Source organism: Orcinus orca, chromosome 7 (assembly GCF_937001465.1).
Source record: "Orcinus orca chromosome 7, mOrcOrc1.1, whole genome shotgun sequence".
In the NCBI taxonomy this organism is placed as follows: domain Eukaryota; kingdom Metazoa; phylum Chordata; class Mammalia; order Artiodactyla; family Delphinidae; genus Orcinus; species Orcinus orca.
In genome coordinates, this window is record NC_064565.1 from 112,761,211 (window position 1) to 112,788,073 (window position 26,863).

At 45.4% G+C, this 26,863-nt stretch overlaps 1 protein-coding gene and 1 pseudogene across 7 annotated transcripts; one reads left to right on the forward strand and one right to left on the reverse strand.

Moving 5' to 3' along the window:
- Window positions 1-150: 150 nt before the first annotated feature.
- On the forward strand, window positions 151-26,863 carry COPS7B (COP9 signalosome subunit 7B). 7 transcript variants are annotated; one of them, XM_033425388.2, is made up of 10 exons: window positions 158-317; window positions 3,471-3,628; window positions 4,111-4,196; window positions 5,326-5,603; window positions 7,288-7,465; window positions 11,809-11,884; window positions 14,132-14,220; window positions 17,056-17,258; window positions 19,144-19,249; window positions 25,116-26,863. In XM_033425388.2, the coding sequence occupies exons 5-10, from the start codon at window positions 7,304-7,306 to the stop codon at window positions 25,272-25,274; spliced, it is 795 nt and encodes a 264-aa protein (XP_033281279.1). In that variant the 5' UTR covers window positions 158-317; window positions 3,471-3,628; window positions 4,111-4,196; window positions 5,326-5,603; window positions 7,288-7,303; the 3' UTR covers window positions 25,275-26,863. The 7 variants fall into 7 exon arrangements, 6 of the variants coding, with proteins under 6 accessions (XP_049568697.1, XP_033281268.2, XP_033281250.1 ...); XM_033425377.2 differs by lacking the exons at window positions 4,111-4,196; window positions 5,326-5,603 and adding an exon at window positions 21,154-21,215 and having other exon boundaries at window positions 152-317; window positions 25,116-25,254; XR_007478566.1 differs by lacking the exons at window positions 4,111-4,196; window positions 5,326-5,603 and having other exon boundaries at window positions 156-317; window positions 25,116-25,747; window positions 26,323-26,863.
- Window positions 8,915-9,320, reverse strand: LOC105747823 (60S ribosomal protein L28-like; annotated as a pseudogene).

The window sequence follows — 26,863 nt, forward strand, 5'->3', positions numbered from 1 at the left end:
GTTGCCCTGTGCGATGTGGCGGAGACTACACTTCCCAGAATTCCAGGGGAGAGCCCGGGGGACCACAGATCCCAACACGCAACAGAAAGCCCAGGGACTACAAATCCCAGCATCCCCTGCACTCAATTCCTCTGTAACTTAGATTCCAGTGTGCCGCGCAATGCGCGCAAGTTCATAAACCTGCTTGTAGGTTTCGTGGTTTCTGAATCCCTAGACTTGAAACCAGGCGGGAAGATCCTCTTCAGCCTCAAAAGATGACAGCTCACAGAGAGGTAACTTCTATTTGCATGGAACTCAGAAATCTCCTGCAAATCATGGTAAGGACGAAACAACAAACACAAACACTGATTAAATTATGAAAGATAATATAACAAATGACTCCTTCAAGTCGTACTTGTTCGTTGGCCTGGGGCGCCGTTTAGGTGTTTTGCAGGGGTTTCTGGTGTGCTCCTGCGTTGGACTGAGAGAGATATCGATTGTATACTCAGAATATCAGTACAGTTAGACTTCAGAGAATTTGCTAATCCAACCCCTGTTATTTTTATATATGAAGAAACTGAGGCCCAGAGAGGCAAAGAGATTGTTGAGGGATCACAGCAAGTTGGGGCAGAGTTAGAATTCGGCTCTAAGTCTCCTGCAGTCTGGGCTTTTTCCACTACACTAGGGTGATGATATTTTTAGCAGCATGGCTATGCGATCTTACTCTCCTTGGGGAAGTCTTCCCATCACCGTTGAAACACCCAGAGGTGTTGTCTGCCATTTTCAGTAAACAATGTTGCCTGCCATTCCAGTAAACAACAACAACTTTTGGCCACCATCAAGCCATCAGCCACTGAAGCCACCCTTGAAGATGGGCCCAGAGGGGAATTCAGGATGGAGAAAAACAGGATACTTGCCCCAGATAATTAAGATGCATATCTAAGGAATAATTTCAATGAGCTCAGACACTTGCCTCTTCCCATACATAGAAAAGCACTAAAATCATTTATTTGAGATGTCTGTTTTTTGTTGATTAGCACTAATCTTTTGGTGTTGAATTACATATTTTCTTTTCAGCAAAAAGTCCTTTGTATCCTGGTTCCTCTGTTACCTCTTCGGAGCAGTTCCTCAGAGCTATCTGAGAGGCTGTCTCCTGGGCTATAGTCCTCAGTAAGGTCCCCAAATAAAACATAACTCACAACTTTTAAGTTGTGCATTTTTCTTCAGTCGACATTAGGTAAACATTTATTTGGTGGCTTTCCTGCAAGTGAAGGAGTGCAATGTTTGTTTATCCACAGTCTAGGTAAGACTTGGTATTTTGATTTGTTCTTTTTTACTCAAGGTGACATTTAATACGATTTCAGAAACTAGGTAAAATTGTAGCTTAAGGTTTCCTTGGAGATCTGCTATCTCTTTTCCTAGGCCTTCCTTCCTCTTCCTGTACCCCTTTCGCCTATCTGGGCACCCACCCAAGTTTTCCTTCCATGTAATTCAACAAACACCTTTTTCAGCTTTTGTTATTTGCCAGACTCTCTGTTGGTAGAAGGTGAAAGGCATGGTCACTGCCACAAGCAAGATAACCATCTAGTTAGGGGAAAAAAAGAGACTCCACTGAAATTCAAGATGAACTGTGATGAATGGCACAAAAGAAAGGACATTAGAATGCTACAGAGGCCCCCATGGAAAGATATATTTCAGCTGGCAAAACTTGATGGAGGAGGTGGCATGGGTAGGATTTTTTTCTGTGTTAAGTTTTATCTGTAAATTTTTTTTGTTAATGAAGTGTAACACATACAGCAAGAGCACAGTTTTGGCATATGTATACACCTGTCATCAACCCCCAAATCCAGATAGTGAACATTTCCAGCACCCTTCCCAGGGTGCCCCTTCCCAGTTAGTGCTGCATCCTTCCATCCTGATAACCACTCTTCTGACTTCTATTACCATAGATCAATTTTGCTATTCTTGACTTTCATTTAAATGTAATCATACAGTAAGTACAATATGAGTCTGGCCTTTTTCCTTCATCAATATTTTTGTGAGATTCATCCATGTTGTATGTAGCAGTAGCTTTTTTTTTTTTAATTGCTAAGTAGTATTCCATTGTATGTGTGTAGCACCATTTACCTTCTCTAGTGTTCACGGGCATTTTGGTTTTCATTTACCAGTTTCTGGCTTTTATTAACAAAGCTGCAATGAACATTCTTAAATGTTTCTTTTTGTGGACTCATGCATTTATTTCTAGGAGAGGAGTTGCTGGCTTGTGTGGACGGCATACGATCAGCAATAGTAGATATTGCCAGTTTTCCAAAATGTTTGTACCAATTTTCACCTTCACCAGCAACATAAGAGAGTTCTAGTTGACTCTTACCCTTGGCAATAGAGGGTGGTGTCAGTTTTTAAAATATTAGCCATTTTGGCTAAATGTGGTATCTCGTTATACTTTTCATTTACATTGTCTTTGGTGTTGAGCCCTTGTCATATGCTTGTTGGCTACTTGATGTCCTCTTTTGTGAAGTGCCTGTTCAGGTCTTTTGCCCACTTTCTTAATTGGGCTAATTCTTATTGATTCGTTGTCCTTTATATAGTCTGGATATGGAGTTCCTTGTCCGATACATGCTTTGTAGATATCTTCTCCAAGTCTGTGGCTTGCCTCTTAGTCTTGTACTGGTGTCTTCTGAGAAGAGAAGTTCTTCATTTTAGTCAAGTGCCATAGTTCAGTGCTTCCTTTTTATGATTAGTGCTTTTTGCATTGTTTAAATCTTTGCCTACATGGTTGGTGGAATTTGAACAGAGAAATATGAGGGAAGAGCACTGCGAAGAGGAAGAGAGAGCAAGTTTGAGCATAGGCCCTGGTGTCAGAGAGGGAAGATGTGAGTCCTGTTAGGCCGGGAAGGCATGGAGTTTGGGCTCTAATGAGGAGGGGCGAGACAAAGCTGGATAGGTAGGAGGGAGGCACACTGAGAAGGGCCTTAACTGCAGCCTTGGAGTTTGGACATTATTCTGGAGGCCGGGGAGGCACAGCTGGAATATTTATGAACTTAAACAGAACTTAGTTGTTCTCCTTCCACCACCGACTTTGCTCCTTCTGCTCTGCAGCCCTGTCCTCTAACACCACCTCCAGACAGCTCTGGCCTCCCCAGCCAGAATCCTGGGGGGTATCTTCCTTTTCTATCCCTGCATTCAACTGGTCACCAGGTCTGATAGGTTCTGAGGTATCTAAATGTCTCCAACAATGTCCCTTCTATTTCATGCCCAGCTGCAGCTACCTTTGTTCAAGATCTCACAATCTCTTAACTGGAATACATCAGTCACCTCAAGGATTTCCCAGCCTCCAGTTCTGTCCACATCCAATACATTCCTATAGCAGCTAGTGTCCAAAATGGCAATTATCCAGACCCCTCCACAGCTTAAAAACCCTAAATAGCTCCCCAGTGCCCTTAAGGTAAAACAAACAAACAAACTCTAAAAGAGTTTGCTCTTTCTTCCAGGCTCAACTCAAGCCTCATTTCCTCCAGAAGGCTTCCTTAAACCACCTCTCTCCAGGACACAGCCAGGAGAGCCTTATCTGTACCCCTGGGGCTCCTTGTGGCATCATCTGTCCTAGCCAGATGGACCTGTCTCTCCCAGGAACCTTGAGCTCTCCCAGGTAGGAACTTTGCTGTATTTAGATTTTTACTGAGTATAGGGCTGTGCATGTGGTTTCCAAGAACCTTGATGACCTGACTCCAGCTCTGTAGCCCTCATTTCTTACCCTTGAACCCTGGGTTCCAGTCACTGTGGGTTTCTTCTCTGCATTAGTGTATGCTGCACAGTGCAGGCCTCTGTGACTATGGTCACTGCCCTCTTTTCTTCCCCTTTTTGCCCATAAGATGCCCACTTTCTCTTCCTCAACACATTCTCTTCTGTGCTTCCGAAGTATTGTCATCTCTCTCTCATAGCACTTAACACATTGAAGCTTTTTGAGGGCAAGAACCTTGTCTTATCTTCATATAAACTTCTAGAACATAATATGTGCTAAAGAAAATTTTAAAATAAATGAATGCGTTGGTGCTCGGCTCCTTTGTATCTGTCTAATTTCTGCACTCGAATGCACGAAAGGTAAATAGGGTTTTTTCCCTCATCTTCAAGACCTGAAAGTCTGTGGTGTATACTTTAAAGGAACCAGCCTAAGTGTTCAGTTACATGGCATTCTTATCCATCTTCCAGGGGAGTTGGTAAGTACCAAATGCAACGCCACGGATGTCATTTTGGTCACAGAACCATTGTTGGCTCAACCCATCTTCTGCTTATTTTAAAATATTTTCTGAATAAAGATGAAGAGCATGGTCTTTGGCTTCAGATAGCCTGGGTTTCAAAGCAGACTTTTTTTTTAAAATTATTTTTGGCTGAGTTGGGTCTTGGTTGCTGCGCGTGGATTTTCTCTAGCTGCGGCGAGCAGGGGCTGCTCTTCGTTGTGGTGCGCGGGCTTCTCATTGCGGTGGCTTCTTTTGTTGCGGAGCACCGGCTCTAGGTGTGCGGGCTTCAGTAGTTGTGGCACGTGGGCTCAGCTGTGGTGGCTGGCAGGCTCTAGAGCGCAGGCTCAGTAGTTGTGGCACATGGGATTAGTTGCCCTGCGGCATGTGGTCTCTTTCCGGACCGGGGCTCAAACCCATGTGCCCTGAATTGGCAGGCGGATTCTTAACCACCGCGCCACCAGGGAAGCCCTCAAAGCAGACTTTCATACTTACCAGCTTTTGGATTTTTTAAATCATTAATTAATTAATTAATGGCTGTGTTGGGTCTATGTTGCTGCGCGAGGGCTTTCTCTAGTTGCGGCGAGCAGGGGCTATTTGCGGTGCGCGGGCTTCTCATTGTGGTGCCTTTTCTTGTTGTGGAGCACAGGCTGTTGGTGCACAGCCTTCAGTAGTTGTGGCATGCAGTCTCAGTAGTTGTGGCTCATGGGCTTAGTTACTCCATGATCTGTGGGACCTTTCCGGACCAGGGTTTGAACCTGTGTCCCCTGCATGGGCAGGTAGATTCTTAACCACTGCGCCACCAGGGAAGTCCCTGGCTTTTGGATTTTTAGGCTTAGTTATGTCACCTGAAAAATGGGAATAATATGACAGGCCGAGAGTTATTATGAGAATTCAGTGAGACAATGTACAGCACCTGGCACATGGAAAAACGCTCAGTAAACGGTAGTTATTAGGCTTAGTATGTCTCTGTACCCCGAGGGTAGCCACAGTCGCCCTACGGAACTTCTGAGGGTAAAGCTCGGCCAAAGAGGATGGATTTAGGGCCCAGGATGGTGATGGCGATGGTTGGGGGGGCCAAGTACTGCCTAGGCTATATTCCTCTCCTCAGGGCCCCCACCCTGTCCTGGGCTACAGCCCAGCTCGGGACCCACTTTCCCCGGCCGGGGCCGCCCTGGAGATCTGAGGCTGCAAACGCGGCGGGGGAACGTAGTGTGGGCGGAACTCGAGTGCAGCGGCGGGAGGCTTCCGGGGGAGCCGCAAGGGCAACGGGTCGGCGGAGGCAGAAAAGCGTCGGACGCCGGGCCGATCATGGACGCTTGACAACCTGCGGGCAGGCGCCGGGAGGCCAAGCCAGCGACCGAGAGGACGGAGAGGCGGCGAGGACGGGTAGGGGCCGGCGAGAGGGTGGGGCCCGGCGTGCCAGGTTCGTCTGGGCCGTCAGGCTTAGCGCCAGCCGTGGGAAAAGCCCTCAGCCACACCGCCCCGCCCCCGCTCCGGGGAGCGCGACCCGCGGCTCATCACCCTGCACCCGCGGCTCTGCTTGGAACACGCCACCCGCCCTGAAGTACACCCCAGTCCTCGACTCTCAGCATCCGCACCGCGGTTGCTCTCGCTTCCCCACCCGTAAAGGCTGCTCCTTTGCCCCTCTGCCGTCCATCAAAATAGCGCCTCCCCCTAGGACGGGAATTCATCTCCCCTGAGTTCCTAGCCGCCTCCTCCGGCTCTCCCACTCCAGAAGAAAGCGATTATCGGCGCCTCCTCATCTCTTTGCCCCCGCGGGCTTTGCTCCTTAGGCCGAGGTTTTTTTGAGGGACCGAAGTTCTGTCCGTTTTTCTACCCCTTCTCCATCTCCACGCCCTGTCATTCAATGTCTTCGCACGTGTCCACTTGGAAGCGAGGTTTTTGTTTTTCCTCTCCTAACCATCACCTTCCCCCGACATCTCCTTCCTACCCTCTCCCCTCAGTTTCCCCTTCCCTCAGCAACCTTTATTCCATAGCACTTCATTTTTGCTGCTTCCGACAAGACCTCCTTAGGTAATCCTGGATGAAGCGACATACTTGCTTTTGTAGTACTGTGAAAGGGCTGCCACTCTTGGTGCCTGCCTCCAGAGGAAAACTTAGTTTCTCACGAAGCTAACCTTTTTTGATTTATTGTCTTTTTCACTGTACTATACTTCTTCATTTTGTCACACTGCCCAGTATATTATCATTTTTGGAGGAGTAATCTTTTCTCATGGAGAACTCCTGTAGAATAGATACGCAGTGTGTGTGTTCACACACCCAGCTTGTAGTAAGTAGATTATACAGTTGAGGGACCCTCCTGTCCTAATGTCTTCAGGGTGGCAATAGTATATCTTCATTGTTTTCTCAAATCTTTTTATTGTTTTCTTGAGATTTTATACAAATTCTGAAGTCGTGTTTGGTAAAATGTCACATATCAGTAGGAGGCCAAATAAATGGATTTTCCTCATGGACTTACACAGCATGTATGTGTGTATTTTCTTAGTTTGAATATGTTGCTGCTTATTTTTCAAGATGATTTCCCCCTTTTTCTATCTGATCAATGACTTATTTGATAAATGGGCCATCTTTCTTGTCTGCTTTTTGTCTTTCCTTATCTGCATCTGGCTATAGGTGGGATTCTAATGACACACCGAAGCTGTAACTGATTGCTTTTGCTTACATTTGCTGCGTCTGTGTTTTGGCAAGATTCTCTGCTTCTTAACCAGAGTCTAAAAATGAGGTAGATATAAGACACCTACTGAGATACTCCTGTGTGTTTCTTGAGGTCCTGGTTAGGTTTAAGGGCTTAGAAGGTGCTGCCTTTGGCAAAGGGCCAGATGGAATGAAATGGCTTTTACTAAATGTATTTCAAACCTCAGAATAAGGACAAAATCCCTTTAACTCCCAGTTAAACGCTACCCATCTCACAAAATGAGATCTGGACTGAGGAGCTGTTTTTTCCTTTTTGAATACTGTAAAATTAAAGTATTCTGATGTCTAATCCAGCATTAAATAGGCATAGACTTTGCAAAGGAGAAAGAAGAATGAAATACTTTTCTTTGGACAGATCTCAAGACCAGAGAATGGCAGGCGAACAGAAACCCTCAAGTAACCTCCTGGAACAGTTTATCTTACTAGCCAAAGGTACCAGTGGCTCAGCCCTCACTGCTCTCATAAGCCAAGTTTTGGAGGCTCCTGGAGTATATGTCTTCGGAGAACTGCTGGAGCTGGCCAATGTGCAGGAGGTAAGAGCAGTTTCTAAACAATTTTTCTGTCTTCTTTGTTCTCAACCTTCCTGTGATTCTCCAGGTTTCCAAGGAATTTCCATGCTGAAGCATTGTGGACCCATGAGATATCCTTTTGAGGAATTGGTGAGGCAGGGGAAGAGAGCAAGGATAATGTCCTGGGCTCCTTCTGGTCAATATTTTCATCTGAATTTGGGGCAAATTTTGATTGGGTTGCTAGTAATTCGAAAGATAGGGGAAAAAATCCAACTGAACCTGATGAATTAGAAAAGTAGAGTATAAGCATGGACTGATGTTTAACAGGGGTAGTTTCAGTCATTCTTAGGGACAAAAAACCTCCAGTGCAAATATAGACATTGAAAATTGGTCAGATACATACATAGCAGAAAATTTTTGTTATCGAACATGAGATGGGCATGAATAAAGAATATGTTGTTGGGCTTCCCTGGAGGCGCAGTGGTTAAGAATCCGTCTGCCAGTGCAGGGGACATGGGTTCGAGTCCTGGTCCAGGAAGATCCCACATGTCACAGAGCAACTAAGCCTGTGCGCCACAACTACTGAGCCTGCGCTCTAGAGCCCACGAGCCACAACTACTGAGCCCGCGTGCCACAGTTACTGAAGCCAGCAAGCCTAGAGTCCGTGCTCTGCAACAAGAGAAGCCACCTCAACGAGAAGCCTGTGCACTGCAATGAAGAGTAGCCCCTGCTCGCCACAACTAGAGAAAGCCTGTGCGCAGCAACTAAGACCCAAAGCAGCCAAAAATAAATACATTTATTTTAAAAAAAGAATGTATTGTTCCTGTGAAAAGGGCAGTGTTGTGCTGAAGAAGGTGTGTAAAAAAGATATGACAGGGCTTCCCTGGTGGTGCAGTGGTTGAGAATCTGCCTGCCAATGCAGGGAACATGGGTTCGAGCTCTGGTCTGGGAAGATCCCACATGCCGCGGAGCAACTAGGCCCGTGAGCTTCAACTACTGAGCCTGCACGTCTGGAGCCTGTGCTCTGCAACAAGAGAGGCAGCAATAGTGAGAGGCCCGTGCACTGCGATGAAGAGTGGCCCCCGCTCGCCGCAACTAGAGAAAGCCCTCGCACAGAAATGAAGACCCAACACAGCCAAAAATAAAAAAAATAAAAAAAGATTCCACATCTTCCCCCAACGTTGGCCAAAAAAAAAAAAAAAAAGATATGACATGAAAAGCTGGGAAGTAGTCCTTTTTGCTTTGTTTGCTTGTTTGATGTTGTTATTAAAACCTTGGGTATCACTTTTGGTTGTTGTGCCTTAAAAATGAGAAGATCTGGTGAAGAGTAACCAGGTGGAACAGACATGTAAAGCAACCTATACTTTTTCAACCTCTACTTCCCATTTTGGATATTTTTATATTTATTGATTGATACTTTTATATTGATTGATCGAAAAGTCTGGTGACATCTTCTTACTTTGGAGGATGTGCTCAGGAGCTCTTGGTAGGGTGGGTTGGCTTCCTCTTCACCATCACAGCTTCTTCCTGGCTGCCCAGGGTGGTGCCCGCTCTGCTGACGGCCACCATGTGCAGATCTGGGCAGTACTTGTTCTTGAGGATCATGTGCGCGATGCTACTGAGTGTCGCCCAGGCATTCTTCTTGATGGTGGTCCACACATATGGGGTGGCTGACTTTTGCTGGCCAGATCTTCTCTTCATGACACTAGGACACCTTTGCCATTGGCTGCCGGCTCCATGCCTGTAGCCCTGCTGTGAATCAGCCCGTTGTAGCAGAAGGAGTATGGGTCTTCACGTTACTGGACTTGCTGCTGTACATCTGCTTATTCCTCTTGGTTAGTAAACTTGAGCAGTTCCCCATGATCATCCATTGCAGGTGTGTGGAGTGGCATCATTTCCTCTCCCTGCAATAGCTGGAAACAGGAAGACCTAGTTTTATTTATTTATTTATTTTTTTTGCGGTACGCGGGCCTCTCACTGTTGTGGCCTCTCCCGTTGCGGAGCACAGGCTCCGGACGCGCAGGCTCAGCGGCCATGGCTCACGGGCCCAGCCGCTTCGCGGCTCCTCCCGGACCGGGGCACGAAGCCGCGTCCCCTGCATCAGCAGGTGGACTCTCAACCACTGCGCCACCAGGGGAGCACCTAGTTTTATTTTTTAATTGTAAATTTTTGTTTAATGTCAGCCTGTCTTGCTAGATTGTAAGCTCCGTGAGGGTAAGATCTATTGTGCTCACCATTGTTTTGCTTAGAGCTTATTATGTAGCCTGACACACAGTAGACTTTCAGTAAAAATTTAATTACCAGAGATAGAAAAGGAATCCTGTGAGGGAAATTTAAGAAAACTGAGTTTTTTTTTTAATAGGCTTTATTTCTTTAGAGCAGTTTTAGATTCACAGAAAAGTTGAGAGGAAGGTACAGAGAGTTCTAATATACCTTGTGCTCTCATACATGAACAGCCTGCCACCAGTGTGGAACTACACTGGCACGTCATTGTCACCCAAAGACCATAGTTTACATTAGGGATCACATTTGGTGTTTTATAGTCTATGGGTTTAGATAAATGTATAATGACATGTCCCATTACAGTATCATACAGAGTATTTGACTGCCCTAAAAGTCCTCTGTTCTGCCTCTTCATCCCTTCCTCCCCTCTAATCCCTGGACACTGATCTTTTTACTTCTTCCAGAATGTTGTGTAGTTGGAATCATATATATGGAGCCTTTTCAGAGTGGCTTCTTTCACTTAGTAATATTGCATTTAAATTTCCTCCCTGCTCTTTCATGGCTTGGTAGCTCATCATTTTTCAAAAGAAGAGATGACCAAAGGGTAGTGTGTTTCTTCAAGTTTGTGAAAAGCCTGAATGAATATGCCAGGTGGTTGTTTCATATGGAAGTTTGGGTAAGAGGAGATGGATGAAAATTAAAGCCAGAAAGACCTTGTTGACTTAGGCCAGTGGGAGAAATTTTGGAGTGTCTGCTTTAGAGAAAATAGTCTTTTATGGCTAGTTTTGTAATCGTCTGTCTGAAAAGTGGGGGCTAGATTTGATGGTCTCTTCCACTTATGATTCAGGGCCTCAGGAGATTCTCGGTAACCTGAGACAGTAGGCTGGGGTATTCAGATGCTAGAGTTCTCGTTGGAGTGCTTAGCAAATCACCCTTATCTTCCCATAGTTTGTTTTTTTCCATATGTGAGCTGGGAATAAGCTAGCTGCCTTTCAGTGGTCAGAAATTACAGACATAGTTTTTGGAAGCTTTTTTTAAAAGATGGTTAAAATCAAGTGGTATTGTTGGTGTCCACAGAATACCACTTGGTTCCTGTTTAGACTTTATTGAGTTTGGTAAATTGGAAGAGTAACAGGTACATATTTGTGAGTAAGGGAAACACCCAGTTACGGTAACTGGCAGCAGAGCAGAGTAGAGCAGTTCCTGGCAGAACAGTATCTCTTTCGTTTTTCTTCTACAGATAGCTCTTTGCCATTAGCATTAGCGAGGAATAAGTAATTCTAATGAAAACTTTTATTTGGGGCTGGTATCCTGGTTTCCTGTCGCAGCTGGGCTGTTCTGTCACGCCTTATGCTGTGCTAATCTCCAGCATTCACAGTCCACATGTAGTCCTGAAGCTTGGAGCCAACCCTACACTTTTTTCAGTTTGGATTGATAGTGGCTTGTGCTGTACCCGCCAAGCTGGTATATTGACAAGACTGCTCCAGTCTGTTTTTTTTTTAACTTATTTATTTGATTTATTTTTGGCTGTGTTGGGTCTTTGTTGCTGTGCACGGGCTTTCCCTAGTTGTGGAGAGCGAGGGCTACTGTTCGTTGCAGTGCGCGGGCTTCTCATTGCAGTTGCTTCTCTTGTTGTGGAGCACAGGCTCTAGGCGCGTGGGCTCAGTAGTTGTTGTGCATGGGTTCTAGAGCGCAGGCTCAGTAGTTTTGGCGCACAGGCTTAGTGCTCCGCCGCATGTGGGATCTTCCCGGACCAGGAGTTGAACCCGTGTCCCCTGCATTGGCAGGCGGATTCTTAACCACTGCGCCACCAGGGAAGTCCCTCCAGTCTGTTTTGATGGCAGGGGAATCCTGAGCAAACCTGAACTGCTCCCAGTGCTTACTGCTTTGTGTGTGTGTGCGTCTGTGTGACAAAAGTAGCTCCTGGGCATGCTCTGTGCAGTATAAAGCATGTATTCCTGAGAGAGAAAAATTAAACTTGGGCCCTTATTTATTTTTTCCCAAAGACTCAAAGAGTTGGGAGGGACCTCAGGGACCAAGCAATAAAACGGTCAGAACTGTGGCATGTGATCACCTGCCCTCTTCTTGAACACTGCAGTGATTGGTAGCTCGGTCTGTGAACTGCTGTTTTTTTTCCTCCTCAGCTTGCAGAAGGAGGTAATGCTGCTTATTTGCAGTTGCTGAATCTGTTTGCCTATGGAACATACCCAGATTACATAGGTGAGTTGGTTAAGATCCTCCAAAGACTTTTCTTAATTTTGTTGCTCTGTCTGGATATGTTGCCTTCATGAGGGTCACTGAGGTCTGGGATATAAAACATGGGGTGGTATCTTCCTAACCTGGCTGTTTCTCATTTTACTGTGCTCTGTAAGTGACCTCCCATGAGGACTTTCGTTCCCACCTTTTATTTCCCAGGGGGTACATGGGGACTATGTTTATGCTCATCCATAAATATAGCCCTTGTTTATTTTCCAGATGAGATTCTTGAGGACTGGTGTTTGTAGAACACTTGGAGTGTTGTGAAATGTCAGAATACTTTGTAAAGTATTTAAGCGTTGTAAATATTATCTAAATACTATCATCATATTGAAGAAAGTTTGGAAAACAGGGAAAAAAGTCACTTGTACTCCCATTAAACTACTGTTAGCGTTATGGTGCTGGACTTTTCTTCCTTGTGCTTGTGCTTTCTGATATGTAGGTGTAAGTAGATTATGTGTACCATTTTATATCTTGCTTTATTCACTTATTTCATAGGCATTTATCCATGTTTTAAGTCTTTGTAGTCATTTTTAATATTCCATAATCGAATACTCCATATCTACTTACCCCATTCTCTTTTGTAGATCATTTGAGTCATTGTATTGATAAATTAGAATCTTAAATATCAGGAATGAGGTGCATGAATGTCCAAACACTAACTTACCTTCCACCCAAGCCATTTTTGTCTGGCTTCCCTAGTTTATTTTAGTGATAATGACATAGGCCTGGCAGGTTTTTTTAGTGGTATGACTCAGGGTCTTCTCTACTATGTCCTCGACTTCCCCTTTTTTCTCATTTTCTTTCTCCATGGTCACTTCTACTTACTCGGTGCTGCTGCCAGACTGGACAGTTTGCCACTTGCCAGCTTTTTCTGAGCTTCACTTTGTTCCAGTGTGTGTATCCTTTGTTTCCATCCTCACCAAAGAGCAGCATTTTACAGACTCTAGAACCAGGATTCTTGCATTATATTCTGTGTCCACTTTGTGTGTTCTTTGGTAAATTAAATGGTCTTCTGTACCTCAGTCTCCTTATCTGTAAAATGGGAGTAATAAAAAGGTCCACAATCCCTAATCTGCACTTCTTGGGCTAGATGTTTCATAATTTAGAATTTTGGGGACTTTAAAAAGGTAATATGATGCATATACTTTTTTATGTAACACCCTCGAGAGATGTGGGCAGCACCAGTAGTCAAACACATTCACAGTTTTGCAGCAAAACAAATGAATATTCACAACAAGTGGGATAAAAAGCCTAACTCAATTTAGGTCATGATTTGCCACCAAATGAATTTCAGCACCGTGCTCAAGGGAGAAAAAGCAGTGTGGATTCACCTTTTTGGAATCCAGCATTATGGATAAGGAATTGAAGACATTTGGAATCTGTCTTGTGGGGCTGTTGTGAGGACTAACTGGATGTGTGTGTATATGAACGGATCTGCGTGTGCACTTACACTAAGTAAAGCTTGCCATATACGTTGCCTTGGCTGGTGCCATTGCTGTTGCTATTATTGTTATTGCTAAAGTTTTGCCTGTCCTTCAAGGATCATCTCATAGTCCACCTTTCTTTCTTTTTGTCTCCTGTACCTCCCCAGTTCCCCAGTGTGACTGCACTCACTTGCACTCTCTCTTTTTTCTCTCCCCCTCTGTCTCCCTTTCTGCCTCTCCCCCACCTCCTCACCCTCTTGTTCTCTTCTGGTAGTTTGTACCTTTCTTCTGGTAGTTCTCTTGCATTTTTAGCTGTTGAAACATTGGATGGTAAGACTGAGGACAAGTCCAGGGCCATTGAGTTGCACAACTCTGGGTGGTAGTTGGTGCTCCTGGAGTTGCGGAGTGTAGCAGCCCTGACAAGCCCCGTCTGTTCCCCTTGCATCACTTAAGACAGTGCATTGCACATAACAGACGCTCAGTGAAGACATGTTGAAAATAGTACTCCAGTAAGAGAATTGTCATGCCGTTTCGTGCACTCATGCCCGGCTTCTTAGGAGACTAAGCTTCTTGTGTGTAGAGATTCAGTTTTGTCTTCTTTGGTAGCACATGGTATTTCAGAGAAGATGGGAGGTGCTTATGGAACATTTGCCTAGTGAATAAGTGCAGAGTCATGACAGTGATTCAATAGCAGGTTTGATGTGGGGAGTTGGTGTGCTTATTCCATGAAGAAATCCTAATTTTATTTTGTGTCTTGATTTTTGTGGTGGGTGGGACTGAGCAGCCAACAAGGAGAGCCTGCCAGAACTGAGCACAGCTCAGCAGAACAAGCTGAAACACCTTACCATCGTGAGCTTGGCGTCAAGGATGAAGGTACGATCCAAACCCTTTCCTGTCTTCCTCCTTACCTCGAGGCAGGTGTCACATTGGCATCAGTGTGGGAACTCCCAGCTACACACAGTTGAGTTGCATCATAAATGCATAAAATTTGCCTGGCAAAGGACAAAAGAGAAAAAGATAACAGTTAAACTAGTGTAGATAATTACTCACCATTCCATTTAGGAAAAGTATGCCCAGGAGTGATTGTGAATCAGCAGGTCTCGGTTCTGGCATGCCGTGGTACCCCACGTGCTGTGAGCATTTTGCCATGCTTAAAGGAGACTGCTGTTTCAAGATACAGATTTTTCAAACAGCAAGGCATCTCAAGGCAAGTTAACTGCTTCAGCTGTTGCTCAGTGCACAGTGAACTGTTCCTGTGCTGGAGGAAAAACTTGCTATGTTGAACTTACTGAGAGAGAGATTTTTTTTAGATTTTTTAATATGCTGCCTTCCTCTGGGGATTTTCAAGGTTAATTATACTAATTGGAATTTTTGCCTTCTGTGCTAACTTCTGACCCTAACCTTCTGTAAGATACCACTCCACTATATCTCTGAGTTCTTCTTTTTAGAAGAAGATGTGCAACCAGCTGCTTATAGCCATTAACAAAGAAGATCCAGGTTTGATTAATTTATAGTTGATTTTTGGCTCTCTGCCCAATCCCAGCCTAAATGTCTATAAATTTTTGTGGGGCTGTGCCTTTGAAAAAGTTTGCTTTTTGCATTTCCCCTCTGTGATTGAGCTGGAGAGATGTATATTTGTTCTTGGATTGCTGTTTCACGTGCTAAAATTATTTTATCTGGCCTAATCACAAATTTCTGATTCTCAGCTGGGCACTTCAGGTGGGAGGCCTATTTTGTTAGGAAATGAGGACCTGAATTTTTTTTTGTCCTGATGATGAACTTCTCAAGTGTAGCAAAGAGTAGGAGCGACTTTTTCCCTCGTTTCTGCAACCTGTCATTCTTTTTTTTTTTTAACATCTTTATTGGAGTATAATTGCTTTACAATGGTGTGTTAGTTTCTGCTGTACAACAAAGTGAATCAGCTATACGTATACTTATATCCCCATATCTCCTCCCTCTTGGGTCTCCCTCCCACCCTCCGTATCCCATGCCTCTAGGTGGTCACAAAGCACCGAGCTGATCTTGCTATGCGGCTGCTTCCCACTAGCTATCTGTTTTACATTTGGTAGTGTGTATATTTCCATGGCACTTCCTCACTTCGTCCCAGCTTACCCTTCCCCCTCCCCGTGTCCTCAAGTCCATTCTCTACCTCTGCATCTTTATTCCTGTCCTGCCCCTAGGTTCTTCAGAACCTTTTTTTTTTTTTTTTTTTAGATTCCATACATATGTGTTAGCATATGGTATTCGTTTTTCTCTTTCTTACTTACTTCACTCTGTATGACAGTCTCTAGGTCCGTCCACCTCACTACAAATAACTCAATTTCATTTCTTTTTTATGGCTGAATAATATTCCATTGTATATATGTGCCACGTTTTCTTTATCCACTCATCTGTCGCTGGACACTTAGGTTGCTTCCATGTCCTAGCTATTGTAAATAGAGCTGCAGTGAACATTGTGGTACATGACTCTTTTTGAATTATGGTTTTCTCAGGGTATATGCCCAGTAGTGGGATTGCTGGGTTGTGTGGTAGTTCTATTTTTAGTTTTTTAAGGAACCTCCATACTGTTCTCCACAGTGGCTGTATCAATTTACATTCCCACCAACAGTGCAAGAGTGTTCCCTTTTCTCCAAACCCTCTCCAGCATTTATTGTTTGTAGATTCTTTGATGATGGCCATTCTGACTGGTGTGAGGTGATACCTCATTGTAGTTTTGATTTGCATTTCTCTAACGATTAGTGATGTTGAGCATCCTTTCATGTGTTTGTTTGCAATCTCTATATCTTATTTGGAGAAATGTCTATTTAGGTCTTCTGCCCATTTTTGAATTGGGTTGTTTGTTTTTTTGATATTGAGCTGCATGAGCTGCTTGTATAATTTGGAGATTAATCCTTTGTCCAACCTGTCATTCTAAGCCCCTGTACCAACCCTGGATTTCAGACCTTTAGTCATAGAAAAACCCCCAGGTATGTTTGCCCTCTTCTCCTCATACATCTTCCTCCTGTTTCTGCAGATTTGATTGCTGTGTTAATTTTCAAACTAATAGTGATGTGTCATAGGATTTACAGAAAACTGGTATTTAGATATCCAGTTGTCTTGGAGTCATGCAGAATGTCGGTACAGTCCATTACAGGACTACTGTTGGGGAATTGACATTGGTTGTCAGAGACCAAGAAAACATGTAAACTTCAGGATGACCTCTGAGCTTGCAGTATCCACTGGCCACCTGTAGGTGGGTGCATTAGACTGTAAGATTTTTAATTGTGCTCTGCCGGGCAAGCAGCCAGTTTGTGTGTCCAGTATCTGAGATTCTTTGGAGTTTTTTTTGATGATCTGGCATCTTATACAAATTCTGCCAGCTTCCAAGAGGCAGCAGAGTGCCACATACTGAGGATATCCCTTTTTCCTCTAGAAAGAGTCTTTGGGATCTCTAAGAGTGTGCTTCAGAGCATGAAAGCTGGAAGCTGAGCAAAGTCCAGGAGGCAGGGGATGGAGGAGAACGCATTCCTAGATGCTGTGGGTCTTGTTTGGATCCCACAGGTCTCACAGCTCATTTATCCATCTCTTGTTGCCATAGATGTTAATAATTACCACTAGACTGCATTTCCCAAAGCCCTGAGGCATATGTTGGCTATCTGAGTAATAACCTGAATTTTCTTTAATGTTTACCAATGGTTTTTGTAAACATCACATGTACCTTATCTATAGTGTATCCCCTACTCCGTGCTGCTGAAGGACCTGGAGATGCGGAATCTCCGGGAACTGGAAGACCTCATCATCGAGGCTGTCTACACTGATATCATCCAGGGCAAGCTGGATCAGCGAAACCAGCTGCTAGAAGTGGATTTCTGCATTGGCCGTGACATCCGAAAGAAAGATATCAATAATATTGTCAAGACCTTGCATGAATGGTGAGGCTCAAAGAAGGAGGTGCCCCCCTCTTTAGGGAGGGGATACCTAGCATGCCCTCTATGCCTCTGTTTGGGGAAATGTGGTCTCCAGGTATCAGCTGGGGCTGCCTGGGAGCTGGGGCCTTGGGACAGCAAGCTAGGGAGTGGGGCTGCATTTGTGACTACAGCTGTGTGGCAGTAGGAATCACTTCAGGCTTCCTAGTGCCATGGTTGTAAAATAGTTCTTGTCCTGTGCAGTTGGGGGCTGTTTAGTAGCAGGCTGTAAAATGCCCAGAGTTGGCAGGTGGAGCCTCTGAAGCCTCGCTGTGTGACACTGATCCTGTGCTTTGCAGACTCACCCTCAGTGTTTGACCAAGCTTGGGAATTAGTGTTGGTAAGATTCTTTGGATAAGAGAACCAAGTTCGGCATCAGTAACATTGGGCTAGTGTTTGTAAAACATTGTGAAGGATATTAAAGACAAGGAATGGGTTATTCTAAGTTGGAACACAGACTCATATACTGAATATTTGATAACCATATTCTGGTATATAAAAGGAAGTGGAACATTTGCATGTACTCCATTTTAATGGAATTTGATGTTCGCAAGAGCTGTTGCACGTTCTACATGGATTTGTCATGGTGTGATTCAAGGCTGAGTTGTGAAGGAGGGCCAGGGTGAGAGTATAATTGGAGGTGAGGAGAGTGTGTTCCCAGGCGGCACATGGCACGTCGGAGGCCATGAAGCAGAGTAGGCAGACTTTGTGCAGAGGGCTGGGGTTCATTTTGTCTTTAAACAGACTGACTCTCTGGCTTAGCCTCTAGGGGTGTGTATCCAGGGATGTACAGACTGACTCTCTGGCTTAGCCTCTAGGGGTGTGTATCCAGGGATGTACAGCCCAGCTTTGACCCTCTGGGGGTCCACAGCCCCCTAAGTTTCCCTCACTTCAGCTACTGTTGGATCCCCAGGCATGTACTTGCCCACCCTTTACCCCAGGTTCTGTCCCAAGTGTGACTCCAGACCCCTTCCCTTTACAACATCTGACACAAGCAGTAACTTTCAAAAGATTTTAAAACGGTGAAGTCAGACTAAATGGGAAATAAACTTAGAAAACACCCCTAACATGAAAATGGTCTGGCATACAAAATCTAGGTTTCCAGTCCCACTAAAGTTGGCTGTCTTTTTCCGTTTTTGAGATGACTGACACCGTCTTTCACCTCCATAGTCTGGCTTCAACGTGTTTGCATCCAGAGGGCCTATTCTAGCCCCCATTCCAGGATGTTTACCAGTACGAATTCCTACAACTTGTTTTTATGCATTGGAGTTAGATTTGAAACAAAATTGGCATGTAGAGCAGCACCACAAATACGCAGAATGTTCCCAACTGTTGACTCTAAAGTGGAGGGTATGTGGCTATTTATTGTACTATACCTTCAACTTTTTTTTTAACGTATTTAAATTTTCAAAATAAAAAGTGGGGAAAATGATATAATGAGGAGGGGGTGGCAGTTGGGAAGTAACACACTTCTGAGAAAAAGGGCAATCTTCAAAATAGGATGCTTTTAGAAAATAAATTTTTCTATTGAGAAAACTGATTAATCAGTGCCATCTGTGAAGTCCCTCCTAATCCCTTTAATTGCACAGTCCGTGAAGCTTTCCCATGGGATACAAAGGTTGGAAATTAAAGCTGTATTCTAAGAAACCGCCCCACATCCTCCATGTTTGTTTCCATATGCCCTATGTTATGTATTCAGAAACACCTGTCTTTTGGAAGGAGTGAAGGGGCAAGAGCCCTGGCAGACGGAGTGTTACAGGAAGTCTCTAAGGAATCGGGGAGGGAGATTTGGGAGGCTGCAGGACAACTACCAGGCTTTTCTGGGGCTCAGGGCTGGTTATCTCTTATATAGGTGCGATGGCTGCGAGGCAGTCCTGCTGGGCATCGAGCAGCAAGTTCTGAGAGCCAACCAGTACAAGGAAAACCACAGCCGAACTCAGCAGCAGGTAGAGGCCGAGGTGAGGAAGAGAACGCCTGTCCCCACTCCAGGGTATCCCTGTTTGTCCCTTGTCTTGTGATCTTGGCGTAGATGAAACAGCACTCACTCGCTCGTGGGCACTGGGTGAGGTGCTGGGGTAGAGGCGAGTGTGACCCAGGCCCTCCTCTTGGTGCTGTCCGTCTCGTTTCTGATTCCTGGTCACCAGAGCGTGAGCGGGCTCGGGGAGCGGAATGTTGTAATTCCTCAGTTTACACGCACTTTGCAGCTGTAGAGCAAAAGAAACGAGTTTGGGGATGGGTCTTAAAGATGGATGGAGGGATGGTGGTTACCAGGCGGGGCAGAGGGCGGGGTGCGGCTGGGCTGGGGCACATGGGGCTTCAAGGCCCCGGTGCTGCTCTGCCTCTTAAGTTGTGTGGTGGGTGCACAGTGTTCATTGTATTCTTCTCTAATCTGTATGTGTATGTTGTAACCATTTAAAATGCATGATATGTTTCATCTTGAAAAAGGAAAAAAGGGAAAAGATTTGGTGGATGAAATGCAGGTGAAGATAAGTGTGTGATTGTGGTGTTAGATGCCTGGTTGTTCAGGACATTTTTAGCCTCTGGGAGAGACGCAGGCTCCAGCCCTTGAGTTAGTGGGCGTTTGTCTGCCTATAGCCTGGACACCTGTGGAGCCATCTCCCTATTTGTTTGGAGCCCTGAAGACCAGAATTTTAGCACTGAAAGTCCTTTTCTAGCCTGATGGGGCTTGAAGCATGAATGGTATTTAATGAATTTTAGAAGTCAGGTATCCTAGAGTGTAGCAGAATGGGACCCAGAGTTACAGCTAAGGAACATAAGAAATAAGTAGCTGTGCCTTTCTAAGGGGGATTTGTAAAATATGAAGATTTCCCCTGCTCTGTTGTATGTACTCCTTGAAAATAAAACCTGGTCTTTGTAAGCCCAGCTCCTTGTCCCATGCCTAATGAGCACATAATAGGTGCTCAAATGAGTGTTTATATTTCAGGCACACCCTATAGGTGTCAGTGGACTGCTGCACTCTGCTTCCATGAACTAGAGGGCATTTATTTCAGATACACACATCCCTGTATATATATGCATACCTACGCTGTGAATGTTCCATCCACTGTAAATTTTTAACTCTACTTCTAGCCAAAGAAGTGTGAACTATATTTAATTTAGCATTAGTCAAAGACAGATGCAATTAGGAAAGTAAGCCTGCAGCTTCTCTAATAAGCTCTGTGATCCCCCTCTTGAATATTTTGGTCTCTTCTCTGACCTGGGATTGATGTCTGAGCAAAGTAGGACAGTATTCACTGATTCTTCCCTGGTACATCAGACCCTGGAAACAGTAGATTTGGAGGCGGAACGCCCACCTGACCTGGGATAGCCTGAAACACTCTTAAACCTGGTTGGTGGCGCAGGAGGAGGAGTCTGATCGCTACTGGCTGCCCCATTGTGCTCGGACTGTCGCTAATTGTGTGGCAGGTGGTGGGCTTGACTGTGGTCATTTGCAAAACTGAATGATACTAGTTTTAGAATTTTGAATGGCTCAAGTTTATTTCCAGAAAAAATGGCATCTGATGAAAGAAGGCACTGCCTAATGTTGAGGCACGACCAATACGTAGACAACAGTGTGGGCTCCTTAGATTATGGTTGTTAAATGAGAGCCAGCACACATGGATTAGCTCTCAGCGGCCCACTGCTGGAAAACACAGCTGGCAGAGCCTGATGCTGCCACCAGGTGGCAGTAAGGATTTGATTAAGTTTGAGAGAAAGAAATTTGAGGAAACCTCCAAGGTCACCTCCACTACCCATTAAAACAGTTTACTAATTTAATAATCTTCTAGGAAATCTAGGACAGGTATGAGAAGAGTGGGAGCGTGGTCAAAGCCCAGAGCCTTGACAGTTTTTCCATTCACAGATGCATGATCTGGCTACTATGTGAGGGATGCTGACCGTCCCCCAGCTGAAGGCACATGGAAGGTGCTCACTAAGTATTTGTTGACTTGAAAATAAAACAGATCTACCACAAACACAGCTGTAATTCTGTCCTATTCTGCTTGTATTTATGCTTCCGTTACTCTTGGCTTAACTTTTTTTTTTTTTTTTTGCGGTACCCGGGCCTCTCACTGTTGTGGCCTCTCCCGTTGCGGAGCACAGGCTCCGGACACGCAGGCTCAGCGGCCATGGCTCACGGGCCCAGCCGCTCCGCGGCATGTGGGATCTTCCCAGACCGGGGCACGAACCCCTGTCCCCTGCATCGGCAGGTGGACTCTCAACCACTGCGCCACCAGGGAAGCCCTTGACTTAACTTTTATAGTCATTTTCTCAACTGAGTTGATCTTTTCTTTACTTGTCCTTAAGTTAGATTGCTTGTTCCCAGAGGGGAAATCTTGACGTTTTTCTCCCCAAATCTTATAACAGCAGCTATCTTCTGTTGAGTATTAGCTTTAAGAGTCTTCCCTCTTAACGAAGTCAGCCCTATCACAAACTGCCTAAGAATATTCTCTCCTTTTAGTTTTTCACAGAAATAGCGCATAATTAGTTACAATTCCAGCATACCTTGAGGAGATAGAACAATAACATTATGAGCTGTGTCATTACCTCTGAGCAAATACCCTGGAGGGGAGGTAATGATCACCTCCACAAAGCACCTCCTCATTTACATTTGATTTTGGAGTGTATTTTTCTTTATATTTCAGTGTGCTTATAAGTCTGATGTTCTCTGGAATGTCAATCTGTAGTTCTTGCTGCATTCACAAAATAGGCTGTGTTCCAGTCAGGTAGGTAATAGAGCATAATTGGACAAAGTAAGCCCTGTTTTTCTTTATGTAGAAAATGCCCCAGGAGTTAAGTTAGTGACAGATCTTGAGCCTGTTGGCTGTGTGGTGCGCCAAGAGTGTGCTTCTCTCCATCTCCCCGTTCTTCTTTTCTATGTAACCCTTTCCCCACTGTGCACTCTACTTCTGTTGTCTCCCTTTGCTCTGCCCCATAGCTCAAAGAGGTTTTCCTACCCTAAGACTCTCTTCTTTCTCCTTTTGCCTGAATATTTAAAGTCTCTAGTAGAACTAGGCTGTGATTTTGTTAGCAGGCGCAGTCCCACCTGAAAATTCCTGAGGCCCATGATTTGAGGGGCTTGACAAACTCTAGGTCATCTGGGGTAATGGGATGGGGATGGCCTGCAAGCCAGACTACTCAAGGAAGAAAATTAGAAGGATCAGGGCATTTAGGCCAAAGAAGACAAGTCTGCGGGATACTAGTCGTCGTCTAAAGGGCGGCTCTGTGCAAGAGCAGTTAGACTTCTCAGGATTGTTTCTTGAAGCTGAGATGGGCTTAACTGGTGGATCTACATGAGTGGCCACTCTTGGATCCCGGAAGGAGCTATCTGCAGGTAGACCTGCACAGCTATTACAAAAAGCTAGTTGACTCTTTAACTCCCCTTCAACTATGAGAGTCTGTTATTGGCTCGGCAGTCTACTTTGTGAGTTCCCTGTGTTTAAAATGCTAACAATCAAACTGATTGAGCATGACATATCCATAATAGGGCCCACTGTGAGCCACGTCATCCCCCCATCCAGGCTGAGGCCTTGTTTAAGATAAAGGGCCTCGTTTCTTAGGCTAAGAGACACTTGCCCAAGAAGCCCTCTTTTTCCCTATGGCATGTTTACCTGACTGTGGAGGATTCAACTTTGTCAGTACGTAGTCTTACTGGAAGCTAGATGTGAACTCCTGAAACACAGAGGAGACACAGCACACAGGATGCCACCACCCGAGAGTGAGAGGGCGCTGCCAGGCAATATAGGTTGAGGGGAGGCTAGTGGTCAGGACGGGTTTGTGGAAGAGGTAGGGTCAGAGGTGGCTAGCGAAGGAGGAGGCTTGCCCAGGCTGGAATAACAGGGTGCAGGAAAGGCAACAAGGCAGAAGAAATGACTGCTTCCGGGTGTGAGGCCGGGGACTAGCGTGGCTCGAGTGGAGGGCACATGTTGTGGAAGGGAAGGAAGGTACAGGGTCTTGAGTGGTGTGTCAGAAGTGCAGAACAAACCAGGTTTTTCCTTGGGGTAAGTCTCATTTCTTTTTCTGGCTTACCAGGGTCACTGAGCACCTGAAATAATAGCTTACTGGGAGATAGTTTCTATAAGAAAAAGCTGCTTGAGGAGGTAAATAGGCATTTGAATGAATGCTTAGAAAACATATCAAACTGGACAAACCTTGTTATTTTATAAAGCGGTGACAACAGAGAAATCACATTTCTTAACCTTTCCCCCAAGGCCATCAGAATACACTGAAGTGAAACAAAAACAAATATCTCTTTTATTTATTTATTTAAAAATTTTATTTGTTTATTTTTGGCTGTGTTGGGTCTTCATTGCTGCATGCGGGCTTTCTCTAGTTGAGGTGAGCGGGGGCTACTCTTCGTTGCGGTGCGCGGGCTTCTCATTGCGGTAGCTTCTTGATGCGGAGCATGGGCTCTAGGCGCGCGGGCTTCAGTAGTTGTGGCTCGCGGGCTCTAGAGTGGAGGCTCAGTAGTTGTGGCGCACAGGCTTAGTTGCTCCGCGGCATGTGGGATCTTCCCGGACCAGGGCTCAAACCTGTGTCCCCTGCATTGGCAGGCAGATTTTTTAAATTTTTTTTAAATTTTTAAAATTTTTTAATTTTTAAATTTTTTGCGGTACGTGGGCCTCTCACTGTTGTGGCCTCTTCCGTTGCGGAGCACAGGCTCCGGACGCGCAGGCTCAGCGGCCATGGCTCACGGGCCCAGCTGCTCCGCGGCATGTGAGATCTTCCCGGACCGGGGCACGAACCCGTGTCCCCTACATCGGCAGGCGGACTCTCAACCACTGCGCCACCAGGGAAGCCCTGGCAGGCAGATTCTTAACCACTGCACCACCAGGGAAGTCCCCGCCTTTACTTTCTTACCGACAAACATACACCTCACTCTGCACCAATACACCTCAACTAGATGAAGGGCAAAGGCATGAACAGTCCATTAGAATTGGTGTTGGGGAATGTGTATAAATACGGGCACAGGAGTACACGATTGGTAGAAGGACAAGTTGGTACAATCATTTTTCAGAAGGCAGTATGGCAATCGTTACTAAAGTAGAATGTGTAAACCCTTTGATGTGGAAAGCTCAATTCTAGGAATATGTCCTCCACAGGTGTTCACAAAAGTATGCAAAAGTAAACATGGGGGGCTGTTCACAGGAGCACCATACATAAGTGAAAAACAAACTGGGAACTAATTAAAAAATGGTAGAACATTCATCCTAGAGCAGTACACAGATATTGCATAGGATATGCTTAGGAGTTGCTTAAATATTTCGGAGCCTCTGTTAATCGAAGAAAGGAATGCTGAAAACAGTACTGTGGTCGCATTTTTCTTTTACTACATTTTTTGTCATTTGTCACTTAGTTGGCTGAAGTTTATCCTCTAGTTGCTTATTCAAGAAGGGCTCGTGGGAATTCGGGAATTGTATTCCCAAAGTTCTGGTGAAAATATCTGTGGTTGCATATGTGAACAGTAATGAGCTGAGTATAGCATCTTGTGTCACCCTTTCTTTTTCTATGGCCATTTTAACCAGTGCTTTCTTTCACTTGCTGTGTTGTACCTTTTTGCCAAATGGTCCACTACCACTTGGCTTATTCCCCATTTTCAACCAAGAAAGCGTTAGTTCCACTTTTTTACTTGACTCATTTCCATGTATCTTCCATGAGCAGCCCCTGCTTGTTTCTCCTCATCTGAGTTTCTGAAGATAATCTCAGATTTTCTTGCAGAGGATTCTGGCTTCTTCCCTTGAGTGGCCCCCCCTTATAGCGAAAACAAGTTGCAGTGAGTTTCTGGCGCTTACAAGCTGACCACACCAATTCTGTGTCTCCCTCCAGGTTACCAACATCAAGAAGACACTCAAAGCTACTGCGTCCTCCTCAGCTCAGGAGATGGAGCAACAGTTGGCTGAACGAGAGTGTCCCCCCCATGCTGAGCAGAGGCAGCCCACTAAGAAGATGTCCAAAGTGAAAGGTCTGGTCTCCAGCCGCCACTAGGGCCGGCTGGGGCAGCTGGCACTCACCAGGCCTGGGTCAGGTGGGGAGGGGACACCAAGGGCCTATTTCCTCCCCTGTCTACCTTCCATGAGTTCCAGACCTGCCCATCCCCTCACCAGCACCTCCCCCCACATTGGTACTGTTCCAGAAGAACCGTTAACTCCCTTCCCTCTCCCACTCCCTCTTCCCCAGTTGCTCCCTTCAGACTCAGGGGCTCCACGGATGCCATCCCAACAGGGCCAGACACTGCCCAGCTTCCCTCCAGGAGGTTCTTGTCTCTGTCTAAGGGCTTGTATCCCTCCCAGTTTTTCTTTTGCTTCGTGTCATTTTGTCAGGCTGGTCATAAGCTGGAAGCAGCTTTAACTGGCCCACAGGGATGACTGTGAAGGAGGCCCCTCTCTGAGTGACGGGAGGCACTCCTTCTCCAGCCCCATGTGCCACAGTGCCCACCATGGTGCAGGCGCTCTAGCCAGGTATCAGAATGCTTTGTTCTCCCTCTCCTGCCTTATCCCTTGTTGGCAGCTCAGATCAGGCCATGGAGGGATGTGATGCTGGGCTATGTTTACTAAACCTGCGGGTTTTCAGCCTCTTACGCCCAGCTCCAGTCTCTCATTAGTTGGGAGCACCGGGCTGATTAACCTCTGGAATTTGAGCACCCGTAGGGGTCGCTGCGGGTCTGCTGGGTGGCGGAAGTTTCTTCCGGCTTGGTGTTCTCCGCTGGCCTCGCTCCCTGCTGCCTCTGACTACTCAGACTGGTTTTTGGTGTCAAGGCCCCGGCTGCCCACTGGGGTTGTCTGCCAACACTTGTTCTCCCGAGATCTTTAATTCTTCCCGGCTGCATCCGTGGTGGGATGGTGGTGTTGAGGCCCCTCTATCTGGTGAAGGATCTGTTGCTGCTTCTGTTTCTTTCTTCCCACCCTCCCTGGCTGGTGACCCAGAGCCCTCTGATGATGGCATTCTCCTGGCAAGAGAAAAGGACTTGACTAGCCTTTCTGAACTTGAACAGTTTCAGGTTATATTTTAATTTTTTTTTTTTTTTTTTGTACAGGTTCTGATTCTAATACATTTCAACATGCTTTTTTCCCCCCTCGTGTCAATATTTGTTATAGACTAATCGCCGGGGAGTTTCACCTGGTTGGAGGGTGGGGTGTGTGTATGTGTGTGTGTGGTGGTGTTTTTTTTTTTTTTTTAAGGGGAGGTGGAGGTCCTGGACTGATATTAAAGAGAGAAAAAGCACATTTTAGAAAACAAAATAAAAGTAGATTTAATGTATGTGACTGTGGAATGTGAGGTTGCATAGCTGGTAGATCTTGAGGGGCTAGAATTAGGGTGGTTCAGGGAAAATGTGATACTGTTTCAGTGCCATGGTTAAAAAATGGATTTCTCCTTTTTCCAAAATGTCCAACAGCTGCCTACCATTGATCAAATATTAACAAAATACTCTTGTTTCCCTTTTTATGATTTATGTCCCCATATAACATTATGCCCAGCTGGAGGGTTTAATTCCCAAAGTATGTTTCATGAAACCCTTTGATAGATGCTCTGTGGAAAAGGGGTTCTGTTGTTAAATAAATTCGGCACATCCTGCA

Coding starts and splice junctions, on each gene's coding strand:
- COPS7B (XM_033425359.2), top strand. CDS start 255: ATGACAGCTCACAGAGAGGTAACTTCTATTTGCATGGAACTCAGAAAT. Junction 318..3,470: donor GAAATCTCCTGCAAATCATG/GTAAGGACGAAA, acceptor TCTTTCTTCCAG/GCTCAACTCAAGCCTCATTT. Junction 7,466..11,808: donor AGCTGGCCAATGTGCAGGAG/GTAAGAGCAGTT, acceptor TTTCCTCCTCAG/CTTGCAGAAGGAGGTAATGC.